Genomic DNA, 16,075 nt, shown 5'->3' on the forward strand with positions numbered 1-16,075 from the left:
TTTCCGAATGTGGAATGTTCGAGTCTTTTTTTTAAACCTAAATCCCACTCCGCCTTACGTGGACCTCTATCATCCATACTGTGGATCTCGGATGGGGGTTTTGAGTTTTAATTTGACTCAAATACACACAATTGAAATGCGTTTGGATAAAAATAATAATAAGTAGATTTAGTTTGAGAAATTATGAGTGTCAGAATGTATCACTCTATTCTTAAACTAAATTTTGTTCCAAATAAAAAACTTCTCTATAGCGAATGATCTTGTAGTCTAATGACACCTGATTGCACCTCATATGAAAGGGATGAGTTTGAGCTTTAGTAAAAGCACTGCTGTTATATTGTTATCTTGCCTTTTTTATACGTACCTTCTTTGATTCGGCTAACCCTGTAATAATGTGTGAAAGATCAGAAAGGGGTGCAAATGACCTAAAAAGGCAGGCATTTCGATCTCAAAACTATTTGTACTTATTTTTGTTAAAGGAATTGAAAATATAATACTAGCCGTTCAGTCAAATTAAAAGCGTAGGCATTGGTTCTTGAGCTCGATGAGTTTTGATTGGATCTGCTGATACAGTGATACTTATTATTCCAATACATACAGTAATCCTCAGCCCATTGTGCTTGGCCATGTAAATATAAGTGCATGCATATATGTTAGATCTTGAAGCAACTTGGCGGGATAATATTAATTACATTATTTGCAAAATTATCAAGCACTACTACTGCACACGCGGATTAGGTCTCAGCTGAAAACGTAACGGGGCTCAAGACAGATCGAAGGATCAAGAATGCATATATGTGGCATTTATATATGTTTCTTTAAATTAAAGAAAATTAAAGTTGCATTAGTTCAAGTCAAAAGAAAAGGACAGATCGTATAGCACGTATCTAGGTTCAGATCGAAACAGGATGAAGATTGAATGAAAGAGGCGTATAGTATATGGATTCAGACATGCTGTCTGCAACTCCATGACGTATATGGAAGGTGGCAGGAAAACTCCAGCCTGCAACATATATATATATATATGTGCATGTGCATCAGCCTACGAGTTGCAGTAAACTGATAATAATCATAATAACAATGACACATGACTGGTTGGGGGACAACCCCAACCCAAAACTAACAATTCATTAATATGTTGAATTTATAATCACAAGTTACAAGTTTGACTTTCCGTAAAAGCAATCTATTAGTTTACACCTTTTGTCGGCTGCACACTTTCAGATTGTGAGTGTGGGTTTCTCTAGTTACTCAAATTATAGCGTGATTGGTTGAGGGACAATCCTAAGCAAAATTAGTCAGGTTGTTGTTTGACTAAGTAACTACAACGTTACAAGTTAGACTTTCATCAGCGTGATTGGTTGAAGGACAATCTTAACGTTGTTTTGATTACAAGTATAGTTGACTTTCTTAGTTTAGACAACTTAGGATGGTTTACCTGTTTGTCGACTAGGGTTTACCAAACGCAGTGACTTCAGGTTTTCCTCAGCTTGTCACTCATCAAATAATAACATGATTGGTTCAACCTACTGCACAACGTTAGTGGGCCTACATACTCTCCAACCTCTTGACACAAGATTTGTTCACTACTTTCTGTGCTGCAACAAGTGGCATGCATTTATGTCGACGGAAATTAAAGCTGTTGTCCACTTTGTGTATATACAGTCTGATGCCCACAGATCAGTGTTGAAGTAGCTAGGAACGAGAAAGCAGGGTTTTTGTACAGAGAATGACCAACAATAATCCAGGAATAATTGTTGATGTGTCTAAAGGGAAAGGGAAAAAAACCCGAAATAATTAATAAATTATTGATGTGTCTGCAGATCTACAGAGGGTGTTATAGCATGTCTCCATTTGTCGATATGCTTAAAGGCATTAAACTTCAGGGAGAGAAGAACCAAACGCTGCTTCGTCATCATAATCCGTAATGATTAAGGAAGTGCGTGGAAATATCCTTTGTGGTGTCACCGGGTGGTAGGCCAGGTTGGGAGCTAATTAATGGTAGTGTGATGGGTTTACTGTAGAGAAATGGAGTAAAGAAGCATATTTTATGTGAAAAAACAAATGATATACGATGACGCATTCAGAACTTTTTGGGCTTGACCTCCTCCATTGATGCTTTTACAATGATAATGGTAGAAACCCATGACCACGACTTAAAGGGTGTGCAACAGATAAGCTCGTCGTCTATAGTTGACAAGTTTAAACCAGAAAGGTTAATAGACTAATCAATAGATAAGCTCGTTGTCCATACATACACCTCTTTAGCAAAAGACAAGATACAATTAATATCCGAGGTATTTTTACATACATTAGTGGCACATATTGTAGGTACAACATATTATTATGGCCAGTCAGTAACATGCATTAGAGACGATATGATATACATTTTACAGTTACTGACACAAGTCGCATTCACAGATTTCGCAGCAGACATTGATGCACTCGAAGCATGCAAGCGCGGTGCAGAGCTGTGTGAGCGTAACAGCACATCGGTCGCTGAGTTTGGAGCAGAACTGAATGAAGCACATGCAACAACAGCAGTCCACCAGCTTACTGCAACAGTTTGCTGCAGCGGCAAATATTGCATCAGAAGTCTCGTGCAGCTTGGGCTCTGCTGCTTCAGGGGGGAGATTATCAGCAGTGGCCTTTAAGTTGCCAAAGCCTAGGCCTAGTTGTCGGAGGTATAAGATCTTCCTGACAGTCGAATCAGTCATCATCACCTGCAAATCCATTTCGTTGCATATATATCGTGATTTGATAACGTGCGGTATAAATATTTGATACTGTTAGTGGCTGTTTTCATCCCAGTTTATGGAAATGGAATTCAACAGCGATCTGATCTTTGGGAAGAATTGGAAAAGAAAATGTAGAACTTGATAAAACATAAACTTTGGAAGTTTGAAGTTATACCTCTTTTAGTGTCTCCCGTTTGGAGATCTGCTTTCCTTTCTCAGACTCAACTAGAATCATTCTGGTATATTCAGAAGCAAAACCTGTTTGCAAGCTTAGCCTGATGACCTGAAGATCCATGGTAAGTTCCATCCATTAGAGTAAGAAGGAAATGTCACGACTTCAAAATGTGGGGTACGTGTCAGAATAGATGCATTTCCTAGTTATATAGTTTTTTAGAATCCAAGTCTACTGTAACAGACTAACAGACCTTGTTCTCAAGTTCTTTCTTCCCAGTCAACCATGCCTGAGCTGTTAGCATACCCATTTGTCTTACTGAAAATACCTGCCAAATGAAAGAGATTTTTACCACCTATTCATTCTGAAGTCAAATGAGACAATATCTTCCCATGAGACTCTGTGAGACATAATGTGAATGCACACAGTTTACTACAGGAATGCACACAGTCTACTACAGGAATGCACACAGACTAGAGTGTGTGCAATTTGCACAACATGAGTGCACACAATCTAGTGTGTGTGCATGAATCTAAGGAACATTAGCCTGATTTGGTTATATATAATGCTACCATTATCTGGCAATCTTAGAAGCATTAAGCATGATTTGGTTAATCATTATTGATGAACCACATATATTAAGCATAAAATTAAAAATTAAAGATCTATAAGCATTAATCAACCAAACAAAATTTTCAACTGACAAGACCTATGTGCAATGTTTGGAACTTTACCCTTTCAAGAGGCACATCCATTACTTTGTGTACTTTCACGCCAATCTCAAAATTGCTAAAATCGGCCAAGGTGCCCTTAACTTCAACATTGTCAGGGAAGTTACCGTGATATCTTCCATACAAAATCAATGGATTTCCAGACAACAGATCTGGAAGACTATTTGGGTACAGCTGCAACAAAGAACATTGATTAATAGTGTTCAGATGCAGCAGGGATTAAGTGAAACTCTCAGGAGATTAGCAATATCAAGTTTTTGACCATAAACCCCCAACCACATTGGATTCTCGATCTTGCTTACATTTCATACTCCAATGAAAACACAAATTTAAAAATGAAAAAAGGGAATATGACCTAAAGAAAGGACAAATGAAATTTTGGAGGACACTAAGATAGGTTTAGCGCACCTCAAGTGAATCCAGATATTGCAGAGCATCAATTTTTATATCTGCCAGAATGATTGATGATGAACAGCTAAATAGTCTTTCCAGCCGAGAACTGATTGATTCTGGCAATGAATTGGAAATAAAACAAGAAAAACAAAGTCAACTTATGGATAAAAATGTTCATGATTCAAAAAAGTAAAGCAATATTTTGGAGAACCCATTAGGAGAAAAAAAAAATTTTGATCTCATAGTCATTCTGTCAACTAGTTCCCACAAGAAGTTTACTATACTGGAGTACTGGACTAAATTACCAATAACTGAAATAATGTCAAAAAAAATTCAGCTTCTATACCCCCAGTCTGTAATAAAAATAAAATTAAGAAGTTTATTCTCAGAAAACAACATTTTCACCTACTGAGAGTCTGGTAAGGAAGTGCAGTCTCACAAGAAGTGGCAATTTCCAGAAATAAATTATTGAAACTAAACCATAGATAGCTATGTTCCTCTCATGCTTTGAAAAATCATCAGCATCATTAAAGAAAAACTGACTGGTAATACACAGTACAGAGCCATGTCACACCTGTATCAAACGCTGCATCATAATAACCTCTTCCAATACTTGCAAGCATCTGTAGGAAGTAGTGGTTACAATAATAACCTGGAGGGAGAAGAATAGTCAAGATAACGATATTGAGAGAAGTCCTTTAAACAGATAATGATAAGAAAATATACAAGATGGCATGATATATGGACATGTGAAATGACATACACAGTATAAGCACAGTAATATATAGAAAAAGCAGTAACTAGCCCAAATAAAAAGTTAGAAAACAGCCCTTGCTATTGATAGGGTGAAATTTATCAAAGCAAATGATAGCTATTTTGGCTGCATAGTACTTGCATGCAGGGTTGAGACATAAGGTTTGTGCATTGTTATATAGATGTTATAAAATTGCGAAGATTAAATCAAGTGAACTTGCCTATGCCAAATGTGCATATCCGAGGACTATTCAGGCCTCCTTTTGTGCGCTGGCATCTTATAACTTCACAGATTTCTCGTTCATCTTCAACAGTCCCATCAGTAATAAGATAAATAAGAGGAATTGAATGCTTGGACTTAGAAATCATCTTCATTGCCTGGCATAAGCAAGTTGATAGCAGAATATCAGTGTTCTTAAGTGGAACAGACAGCTTCCGAAAGCTGCCTTTGCATGTTGATGGTGCAAGAAATTAGTAAAGCAAGGGCACCTTATCGATATCACGCAAAGTAATTTAGCCAAGAAGAATGTCTCAAATCATGAATCTAATTGAAAATTTACTAATTGTTAAATGATGGTTTCTTGTAACTCCAAGGGAGATTTCTGTTCCAGCAACTTAATTTCCATCATCCAAGCATTCGTTAGAAGAATAGGTGAAGAAGGTTATTAGTAAGATGGAGCATTAAGCATCGCAAAGTAAATATTTGTTGCCTACATTTTATGTCCACCACAGGCTCAAGAGGATATTATCAGTCACTCTATTAATGCAGGGATTTCACAAGTACCTGGTCAAGAGGCAGTGAAAAGTTAGTGCTTCCATTAGCTACAATATTTAGGTTTATCCATTGAATTGCATTATCAATTGTTTCCTTTGTTGCTGGCTCCATTTTTGGTGAGAACGATAAGCTCGTATCACTGAAAGCAATAATGTTAAAGGTATCTTCTGGATCAAGCTTAGAGAGAGCGGACTGTAGTGCAGTTTTAACATGCTCAAGTGCGCTTCCTTGCATGCTTGCGCTTGTATCAACAACAAATACCATTTCCTTTCGGAAAAGCTACAACCAAAAGATGAGATGTAAGGCATGTAATTCTTCACGAGTACAGATACAAGCACAAGGTCAAATGCTATACATAAAAGGCGTTTTATGTATAATAAATCAAAGGTACAAAAAACATAACATCCTGAAGAAAGGATAACACTTGTGAGAAGATAAAAACAAAAGATAATGATATTTCAAGTGGAAAAGCCAATACTTAAATTCAAAACTATCATGCTCAGAGAAATCAAACTGATTGAGCAGTCTACACATTTACATGGCTGAAATTGTTGAGGTAGGTAAAACTGTTCAGTTCAGGGTTTACACCCAATATGGTTTTTAAATCAATCATTAAGGATGCAGCAAATTAACATGCACTTCAATGTTGGGATATACACCAAACATAGAAGTAACAAAGTCTATGCAACATGCAATTGAACAGAAAAAAAAAAAAGATTTAAACAAATATAATCTTACAAATTTAAGGCCAGAGAGAGTTGGTACTAATTCAAGACAAACCTTCCCAAGGATGTCATGTGGAGGGTAAAGATAGAAGCAAAACATATTCCTCTGATCAAAATCATGCCGAGATGGAGACTTAAGGAGCAGGCCACAAGAATTTTCAACTGAAGAAACCTGAAGTAGGGCATTACAAAAAAAACTAGTATATCAAATGTACAGAACTCGAAAGAATTTGAATGCAAAACCCATAGAAATAATTTGACTAAATTGCACAGTGAATTTCAAATAAAGCATCAATGATGATAGGTCCTACAGTATATGAAAAACTGAAGTCATTTGTGGACCACATAGGAACTTCACTCTCATATATGAAACCTATATTTCCACCCGAGCGGTTTGATTCCTAAGAGAAAAAGAAATAAAAGTAAGGGTTATCAACAAGGAAATACAGTTTTCTTTGCACAATACCAGTCTCAGATCAGAAAATGGACATACCTGTAAGGGGTGACTAGCACTTTGGCAACAGACCACAGTTCCGCTACCAGAGTTCACATTCAAAATGATCTTTTCTTTCTTACTCAATTTCTTCACAACAGGGTTGACATTTAGTGGAAAACTGAAAGGTATAGTCAGGCAAACTTGGCCATCTTGGTATAACATTTTCTGGGACCAACGAACTTTAACAGACAGAACAGATCCTCCTACAACCTTGAACAAGCCAATATCATCATACTTAAAAGAGATTTTAAAAAATGAAAGAGGCATGCAAAAGGAGATAGATAATTAACACACCAATACAGATGGTACTTACCTGGGGAACCTTTAATGTGTATATCTGTCGTTTCAGTAAGAACCCATCTTTAGCATTGGCTAATTTCACTGGATCATCAGTTTCATCCGTAGTAATCAATTCAGTGCAATATGATCTTGATGGAGTTTCAATTGATACACCTAGAACTGAACCCTGTTAGCCAAATCATTTCTATTTTGAGATTTAAAGCATCAGAAACATCACAATCAATATGCTGTACTACTTCACACAACGTAATTTAAAATAATAATCCAAAAGTCCAAATAACATGCATAGTATGATCATTCATTCCATTGTTTCATTAGACAAACGTAAAGGTTCTAATGCTCTTTGGATAAACATCCATTTTAATTTTAAGCATTAAGATCCAGCATGAAGATTTTTCTTATAATGTTGACTCTATTTCCTAGCTGAGCTGCTGCCCGGCCTTTACTTATATTCAGTAATTACTAACACAAACAGGCCAACGCAGGTTTGAAGACTTACTACAGAAATTATAGATGCCTTACATATTCAGAACAATTTACACTAGAATGTTTTGCAGATTCATGTATAAATAAGAGAGCCACAAAAAAAAAAAATCATAAATAGGAAAGCATAATTTAGCAGCTCCGACCAATTCGAGCTACACTAATTTAGTTAAAATAATAATTTTAAAAAATTGTATTTCTTCGCGGTAAACATCGAGTTTATTTATTATGGATAAGGTCAAGGATCAAACTATGTAGAAACAAAACGTGTCCAATTATATTTACTTGTCTTGCTTTTTCTGATAGCAACTATGGCAATATAAACCCGGAGAAATCAGAGATTCGATGCACTAAAATCGAAAATAACAAGGCGGTAGCGAAGTGGCCCAACCTGCTCTCCCATTGGTATGGCAACCCGACAATCGCAGGTTTTGCTAGCAGAGACACAGTGCACGCGCCACGTTCCACTAACCGTAACAAACACCGTCTCCAGGTAACAGTCCACCTCCATCGCCACCGCGTGCATTTGAAGCGGAATCAACGCCGGCGGCTCGCACCGGCCGTGCACGTACGGCTGGTAGCTCGGAATATCCGGATTGTCCACTATCACCGGCTCCGTGATCACGGCGTACATCATCGGCGCCGTCGGCAAGTTACTCTCCGCCGCCGGCATCTTCCTCTCCATCGACGGCATCTTCGGCGGTTCCTTCCCGTAGTAAATCCGCTTGGAGAGATTCAGGCCTCGGTCAACCGACCTGGCGAAATCCTCCGCCATTTCCTCCGGCGAAATGTATGAATTACAGAAGAGATGTCACTTCACCGGCGTATGCGTACCGTCGTCAAAAGTCGGTTTGGCGTTTTGTAACGCAGTGCGGGGAAGGTGAAGAGAGAGTTTGTTTATTTATGAACTGTGCGCTGGGCGTGGGCGCAGACAGAGTAATAATTGCACAGAAAATAATACGTAATTAGTATTACTAATCCCGTTTTGACTTGACGTGGACACGGGAAATTGGTACCACATTGTTGAAATTGGGAAGCCAAGTTAAGCATGTTTCACTATGGGAGCAAGACCGTAATTAAGGGAGTCAAGGAAAGTTGATTAAAGTTAAGCATATTCCCAGCCGCTGTAAAGTAATAAAGGATGTCTAATGTCATTAGTGGGTGACGTGGCGGATGTATAATCATACTTTATAATTAGACGTGATTAAGGAGACTTTAATTTGATTTGTGAATTCATGTCTGCCACTCAAGTCTCTTCCGACAACAACGTATTTTTTCAATTTTATTTTATTTCTTGTTTCTAAAAAATATCATTTCATTTGTTTACTTTAAGAAATTAATTTCACACTGTCACTGGTTACACTCAATTCTGAATAAATATCACCTATCAAAAGGGAGTAACTTTGTCATTAGACCACAAGATCATTGACATACTTAGAGGAGTTAGAGCATAGGAACAATGATTTTTTTAAAGAGAAATTTTGGACTCCATGCTAAATAAAAAATTAAATTAAATTAATATAATAATTGCCCAGCGCCTGCCAGGTAAACTTGCATTTTTTAATTTTAATTTTTAAAGTTATAGAACGTAGGAGTGGGTTTCGGTTTTCAGCTCGAATTTTTGGATTCTGTTTGATTTGATTTTGGGGAAAAAATGAAATCATTTGGTAACTGATTAGTACTTTAATGTTTGTTTGTTTTCTCTCTTTTCCTAATACTAATCAATATAAGCGATAATATATATTTATGAAATATAAGTAGCATTTCTTAGTCTAACACAAGATCATTGTTGGTTTGACATAATATGGAGTTTACTACTTTTCTTAAATTTTATTTATATGCTATTAGGTTTTTAAAATGATTTTAAATATTGAGTAATAATATTGAACACTTGTATTTGGAATAATAGTTTGATTTGATAAAAGTAAACACCACCTTATAATAAGTATATATCTTAGAGATAGATGCCATGCATAAATGGAACTAAAATGGAATCAAGAGAATTTATGTCTCCATTCATATAACACAATCCTTATAACTTATAAGCATCTTAAAAAGAAAAAGTTATACTTTAATAACAACATTGCTTTTTGTTTTGTTCTGTTTTGTGTTTTTGTTTGTTTATTTGTTTGATATTATTATTTTGTTGTTGTCATTTACGAAGAAACTTTGCATTTCTCTTGCATCATGCCTATAAATAAAATTTAAAAATAGTTGAATATATGCTCAATTTGTATAGCCAAAAAAAAAAAAAAAGGTTTATGAACTTTAAAAAATTGTAACTAAACTTATTAACTTGTTGATTTGATGCGATTGAATTGATAACTTGTTTAATTGTTACAATTAAATCAATTAGCTGGTAAACATATAGAGTTAAAACATTATGATGTGCCATTTAAAATCGATAAAAATATTATTTAAAAAGAATGTTCGTATGTGTTGTTTTGTTTTATTTTTATTTTTATTTTTTGTTGATTTAAAAAGAAATATTACAACTTCAATAATTTTTACCCATTACCTTTCGATAATGGACTAGTTAATTTAATTAATTAACTGTTATAAAATAGACGAAATGATATGTTTATGTATTTTTTTTTATAACGTTCAAAGCTTATTTTACACTTTTTCTTAATAAAATTAGATGGGTACAATATTTGGTGAGTGTGGGTCACATTACCATTTATAAACGTACTATATGAACCATTAACTAGAAATGTAGACCACATTATATTAAAGCGGCTTTCAGTTTTCACATTCAATTTGATTGATCAAACCCAGAAAAATGGAAAACGAAAGAAAATGAAATTTCTGGTCCATCGCCATCGTTCACAGAATCACATTTACACTGGCAGGACACCCACCAGGCTTTGATTGGGGGAGATGTACGTATTAATATATTATGGCAATTAGTTAGAGAACTCATGATTTGAGGGGAAATAAATTTACTTTAAAAAAAAACATATTCAAATAACATTAAATATTGGAGTAAATTTTAATAGAGTTTAATAATGTTTTTGTTTTATTGCGGAGTATTTGATAAAATATAATTATTGAATTTTAAGAATTTTGTACAAATTTAAAAAGTGAGTGTCATGTTGATGTAGGTCAAGTGGTCGTCCAATTAATGTTTACTTTCGTTTCTAGTGACATGGTGGAGGTCCATTGGGAGACTTTGACCAATAAGTGGCAACTCAATATTTAGTCTGACCAAATCATGCAAAGTAAGATATATAATAACAACATCAAATTTGTAAGTAAAAAACTTGAAAGAGAAAATGCATGAACCAGGTGTTAAATTGAGACATATAAAAGGTTTCACTATTTGTTTTGTAATATTACATGTATATATGTGTGTATGTGAGAGAGATGACTTGTTTTGGAAGCCATTTATGGAGCCTTTCTTCATGAAGCCAAATGAGGGAACAAGAGGAGTTATGGGGGTAGAACTAGAGAGAGTATGACATGATATTTTTGAAGTATTGTGCATGCATAGTTGAGAGAGTAGTTGCTTTGTATAAAGAGAATAGTGGTTACTTAGGTCCAACAATTAAATTCGCAATTATAATGTTTCAAAATTGACTCCCTCCTATTGGAGCTACTTGTTAACTTTTTCAATTTAAGTCCGCGAACGGTTAGTTAACCTCATTGTAGTCTTTTATCGACTAAAATCACAAAACAAGCTTCATTCATAGTGCTCATTCAGTACTAGATGCGAAATTTTTGTATATGAATTTCGAGCAGCTAGACTATATTTATGGGGTTTGCATGTTTACTTAGCCTCTGAATGATTAGGTTAGGTACTATATCTTCTATCACATTATAATTTTATTTTATTTTGGGTAGCAAGGCCTACTGCATTAAATCAGATTGTAAAATATCTACAAGAACATACGGCGTAGATATCCTCCACTCCCCGCAACCTAACACAGAAACGGCCTCTCTTGCCATAATATGGGCGACGCGATTCGCAAATCACCTAACACCATGAAAATCTACACCAATTATATTTGATGTAATTTTCTTAATATCATCAATAACTCTACCTAAAGCTGAGAGGCAAGGATCAGACTATCACATTATAATCTTAAAACCTTTATTTATTTATTTGGTTTCTTAAAAAAAATAATGAAAGTATGACTTTATTACTGAATTTGACTATCGATCAATATTTCAATATATTTAGTGACAAAAATTAAATTTTATAAATTCTCAATAATTATTTATCAATTATTTTAAAAGAATCTCGTAATAGTCAAGGGATAATGATTAATTGGGTATATAGTAAAAAAAAAAAACGGCCAGTATGCGTCAGTCAACATAATTGGGGAAAATCAAATTGGGCCTACAGACACCGCATTCTGCTGACCTTTAGGCATCGCTCTTAATGGACGCATATGAGACAATAATAATCACAATTATAATGACAGAATATGGAATTTAAGTATTGATTAACAATATTGTCCAACCCACACAACACCTAACACGTGAAATATCATATTGATCTGGCCGGTGCACAACTAGTGGTACCCTTAGCTTTCCCCACAAATCTTTATTGCTCTATCAAATCATAACATTCATGAGGTGTGAATAAAATGACACCAATTTTTTAATTTAAACTACAGTACGTGACTGAATTTAAATCATACAAATATAGTCGTGGTTGTTGAGATAATTGCTTAAATATAAAATTATGACCCAATAAAAGTTCGAGTCCAATAAAATAGATTTATTGAGAGTCTCTATACAAATAATGTTATATAGACAAAAAAAAATAATATTCAATTTTTATTAATTTATTTCTAAATCAACCAGGGACCACGATAAACTAAACACAACTCACACCATTAACTTTCTTAAAGCTAGGAACACTCGTTAGGTATTTTGCCAAAAATATGCTGAAGTATCAATGTGGACGACCTAAAGCGATTTCACCCTCACATATTGGAAGGAAAAAGTCGTAAAAAACTACTATCATATTTTATTGTCGATAGATAATATGAACCTCTCATCAATTCACCATTTCTCTTTTACAAACTTTCACCAAATTACCATAACAAAAGTATATATAAAATGACGTAGGTCTCTTTGCTTTAAAAAATAATTTCAATGTGTGGAATGACAAAAACCTTCTACCAATTATGTTCATCAAATTTTCCTAGCGGACACCTCACCACCTAACAACCACTTGATCATCAAAATTTGTCATTTTATATTACTTTGTCGTATAGAATAGTCAATTCAGAGTTTACTAAAATTATTTTTTTTTAAAAGCATGTAATATAATATATCCACATGTCACATTATCCGATAATATCGTGAATTTACATTAATAAACGAAAGTCTACACACATCGTTTTCACTCTCCATCAACATCGTCCTACTCCTACTACGAAAATGAAAGAACCATAAAACAATTTCCATTTCGCCACCTTGTAGTGTTTTCTACAATTCTACGTTAACATGATTTATTCAATGCTAAACAAACACAACAAACATATTGCCTTTACCAGAGACAACACATAAATTAATAATTATTGTCTGAAAGATATAATTAATAATTCCACATTAAAAAGTATAAAATATTTAGCCTACAATCGAAGTTGACTATCTATGAAATATGCTCATTTCTTGATTATTGATTTTGGTTCTAAATTATTATTGTGCTGATTAGGCAAATAAAAAGTGGAGCATAAAACCAGTTTTGCTTTACTTTTTCTTTTTCTATTAGTATTTTAATTTTTAGAGTTAGATTAGATAAATATATTATAAATAATAATACATTTTTTTTAAAAATATTCTATATTCAATATCAACAGTAATTAGCAAACGATCATGTGCTCCATCCAACTAAAAGTGTTTTACGTGGACCATAGTCTTTTTTTTTTTTCGGGTGGCGCGGAGATTCAAACCCATATGACCTTTTGCATGGCTCTGATACCAAATTGAATCATGTGCTCCATCAAACTAAAAGCTTAAGCTGATAGTTGGACTGCACATATATATTTATGCTCACACGCCCCCTTACGTGTGCGGGCCGATTGACTTTATATTTATGCTCACAGAGATCATGTTAGTAGCTCCAAATTGTACGAGGTATGGCTGTTTTAAAAAGGGGCAAATTATGCTATGCACCCGGTCCATCTTGCAAGGTGAATTCGAGTCTATATTCACAATTTTAAAATTCTATGTTCACAATTTTAGAGTTCTATACTACAATTTTAGATCTTAATATACAAAATTACATTACTCAATATTTACAATTTTTGAATTCTATATTTACAATTTTTGTTATATAGATTCAAAAATTGTGTTATACTATTGAATATAGAGTTAAGAAATTGTGAATATATAGTTATGAAATTGTGAACACAAAGTTATAAAGTTGTGAAAGAGTTCAAAAATTGTGAACATGTAATTCAAAAATTGTGAACATAGAATTCTAAATTATAAATATAGAGTTTTAAAATTGTGAACATGGACCTTTGCAAGGTGGACCCGAGTCCATGGCATAACAACCGTGGTTGGTGCCACGGTGAGGAGGCCCATTAAGGCAGGCCCATATAGTAGCCCAGTACTGCTACATATATACACTTTTAGCCTTTTAGCCCAAAGAGAGCAGCGAAGCGTAAAGCGTTACTGGCCACGAAAAATGCTGACGGTAAAATATGTGATTTCCACGTGGGTCTCTGGAGATACGACACGTGGCATTCTCAGCAGGAACAAGATTCAGTGTCTGCTGCAGACGACTTGGGGGGGAGAGCTGCGTACCGCGTTAAGCTTCTTCTTCCAAAAATGTAAAACCAACCATCCCGAAAAAAGAGACCCGAATAGGCCGAATCCGAATTATAATCCGAATCCGACCCTCTGAACCCTAAATGCAGCTTCGTGATCGTCGGGTTTTCAGGTTGATCCCCTCGTGTTAACCAGAGAATTTCCAATTCTTTACTTGGATACTCCGGTTTCTGCGTTCCCTTAGACCCGAAGCTAATTGTCGAATAATCGCGATTCGCAACCATCGATTTCTTCAGGTTCGTCACTTAAAATTTCTCGCCCACTTCGGAATACTGTCTCGCTTTTGCGGTGTCTGGATGAATTCCGAAGTTTGGGTTTTTTAGGGTTTTTTTCTTGTCCTGGTTGTGGTCCTTGTGGACCTTGTGGTCATGTTTAGGCCTATTTCTTCTATATACCTACAGAAAAGCTATATATTCGTTTATTGTTCGTTAATGATGACTTGAAAAATCATATTTGGACTTTCAATAAAGGGTTTTGTGCAATGTAATGGTGTTTCTTTGCTTAAGCAATAGAATGTTATTTTGCTTAAATTTTCATTTTGTTTTCTTTTTTTCCGAATGGTAATACCTTTACTTGCATCCAAAAAAGACGTGGAATTTGGTTTTTGATATCGGCAATCGGTTTACTGATTCACTACCCAAACATATCTTTGAAGGGTTGTAAGTTGAAAAGAATTCAACTTTATATGTTTTCTTATTGAGGCCCTGTTTCCTGTGTGAATACAGGGATCGGAAACTGATGGCCACAGCAACAATGGCCACTGCAGCTGGTGCAGCTGCACTTTTGTATTATACATTAAATAGGAAGTTACAATCTGACTCAGCAACGGAAGATGTTGACGATGATGAAAATGGGAGTGATGGGCATAGAGGCGATAGACTAGTAGATGACAGAAATGACAGAATTTCACATCGACTAATACAAGCCCCAGCTACATGGTTAGAGACTATTTCAACCTTGTCAGAGACTCTGAGATTTACATACTCTGAGACATTGGGTAAGTGGCCCATTGGGGACTTGGCGTTTGGCATCAGCTTTCTGTTAAAGAGACAGGTAATTTAGTACATGATAAATTCAAATTGTTCTTGAAAAAGACGTGTTAAATGTAGGATAGAGATGTACTTTACTCTTCAGGTGGTACTAATCAAATTCCTACGAAATCAAAAGTGAATCATATGGCTGCCACTAAAATGATCTTTTGTTGGCCATTATGATTCTTGGGTCTAGTTCTTGTTTTTAGAGCTTGGCTTCTGATCAGGTGCATAAAATTTGCAGGGAAATATACATGTTAGCAGTATATTTGGCAGTGAAGGTTGTTCACAGCTTAAAGGACCTGAAATTGCTTCAGAACTTAAACATCTTTTAACCTTGTTGACACTTTGTTGGCATTTTTCAAAGAAACCATTTTCGTTATTCTTGGAGGAGACGGGTTATTCCGAAGAAAGTGTTCTTCTGCAAGAACCTAAAGCTGGTGTAAGTTATCATTTATAAATGCTTTTTTTTTTTTGTTTGTTTTTGTGTTTATCAATGAATATTTCTTTTTAGGTTTCTGCTTTATAAAGATCTCAGAGAACTTTTCTCCATTAGTATTGTTACCAATCACTAGTTATTACAAGATCTATTTTAGAAAGATATTGTTAAATTTCCTTTATTTATTGGTCCAGACCTTTGACTTGGTTAGGGAGGAGGGGGTGGGGTGGGGGGGGGGGGGTGAGGG

At 35.1% G+C, this 16,075-nt stretch overlaps 2 protein-coding genes across 2 annotated transcripts in view; one reads left to right on the forward strand and one right to left on the reverse strand.

The window, feature by feature from the left end:
* Positions 1-2,202: 2,202 nt before the first annotated feature.
* Positions 2,203-8,467, reverse strand: LOC116010394. The gene is made up of 13 exons (XM_031249782.1): positions 7,958-8,467; positions 7,097-7,249; positions 6,781-6,993; positions 6,599-6,688; positions 6,343-6,459; positions 5,572-5,841; positions 5,009-5,165; positions 4,609-4,686; positions 4,050-4,150; positions 3,645-3,815; positions 3,164-3,238; positions 2,914-3,021; positions 2,203-2,723 (listed from the first exon to the last, which is right to left on the reverse strand). The coding sequence occupies exons 1-13, from the start codon at positions 8,339-8,341 to the stop codon at positions 2,397-2,399; spliced, it is 2,244 nt and encodes a 747-aa protein (XP_031105642.1). The 5' UTR covers positions 8,342-8,467; the 3' UTR covers positions 2,203-2,396.
* A 5,840-nt stretch (positions 8,468-14,307) lies between these two features.
* The window catches only part of LOC116009943, a 5,802-nt gene continuing 4,034 nt past the window's right edge, over positions 14,308-16,075 (forward strand). Inside the window, exons 1-3 of the mRNA XM_031249155.1 lie at positions 14,308-14,594; positions 15,084-15,411; positions 15,634-15,831. Coding sequence (XP_031105015.1) covers positions 15,097-15,411; positions 15,634-15,831 — 513 coding nt within the window. The 5' untranslated portion in view covers positions 14,308-14,594; positions 15,084-15,096. The remainder of the gene's footprint in view (positions 14,595-15,083; positions 15,412-15,633; positions 15,832-16,075) is intronic.

This window comes from Ipomoea triloba, chromosome 2, assembly GCF_003576645.1.
Source record: "Ipomoea triloba cultivar NCNSP0323 chromosome 2, ASM357664v1".
NCBI lineage: Eukaryota > Viridiplantae > Streptophyta > Magnoliopsida > Solanales > Convolvulaceae > Ipomoea > Ipomoea triloba.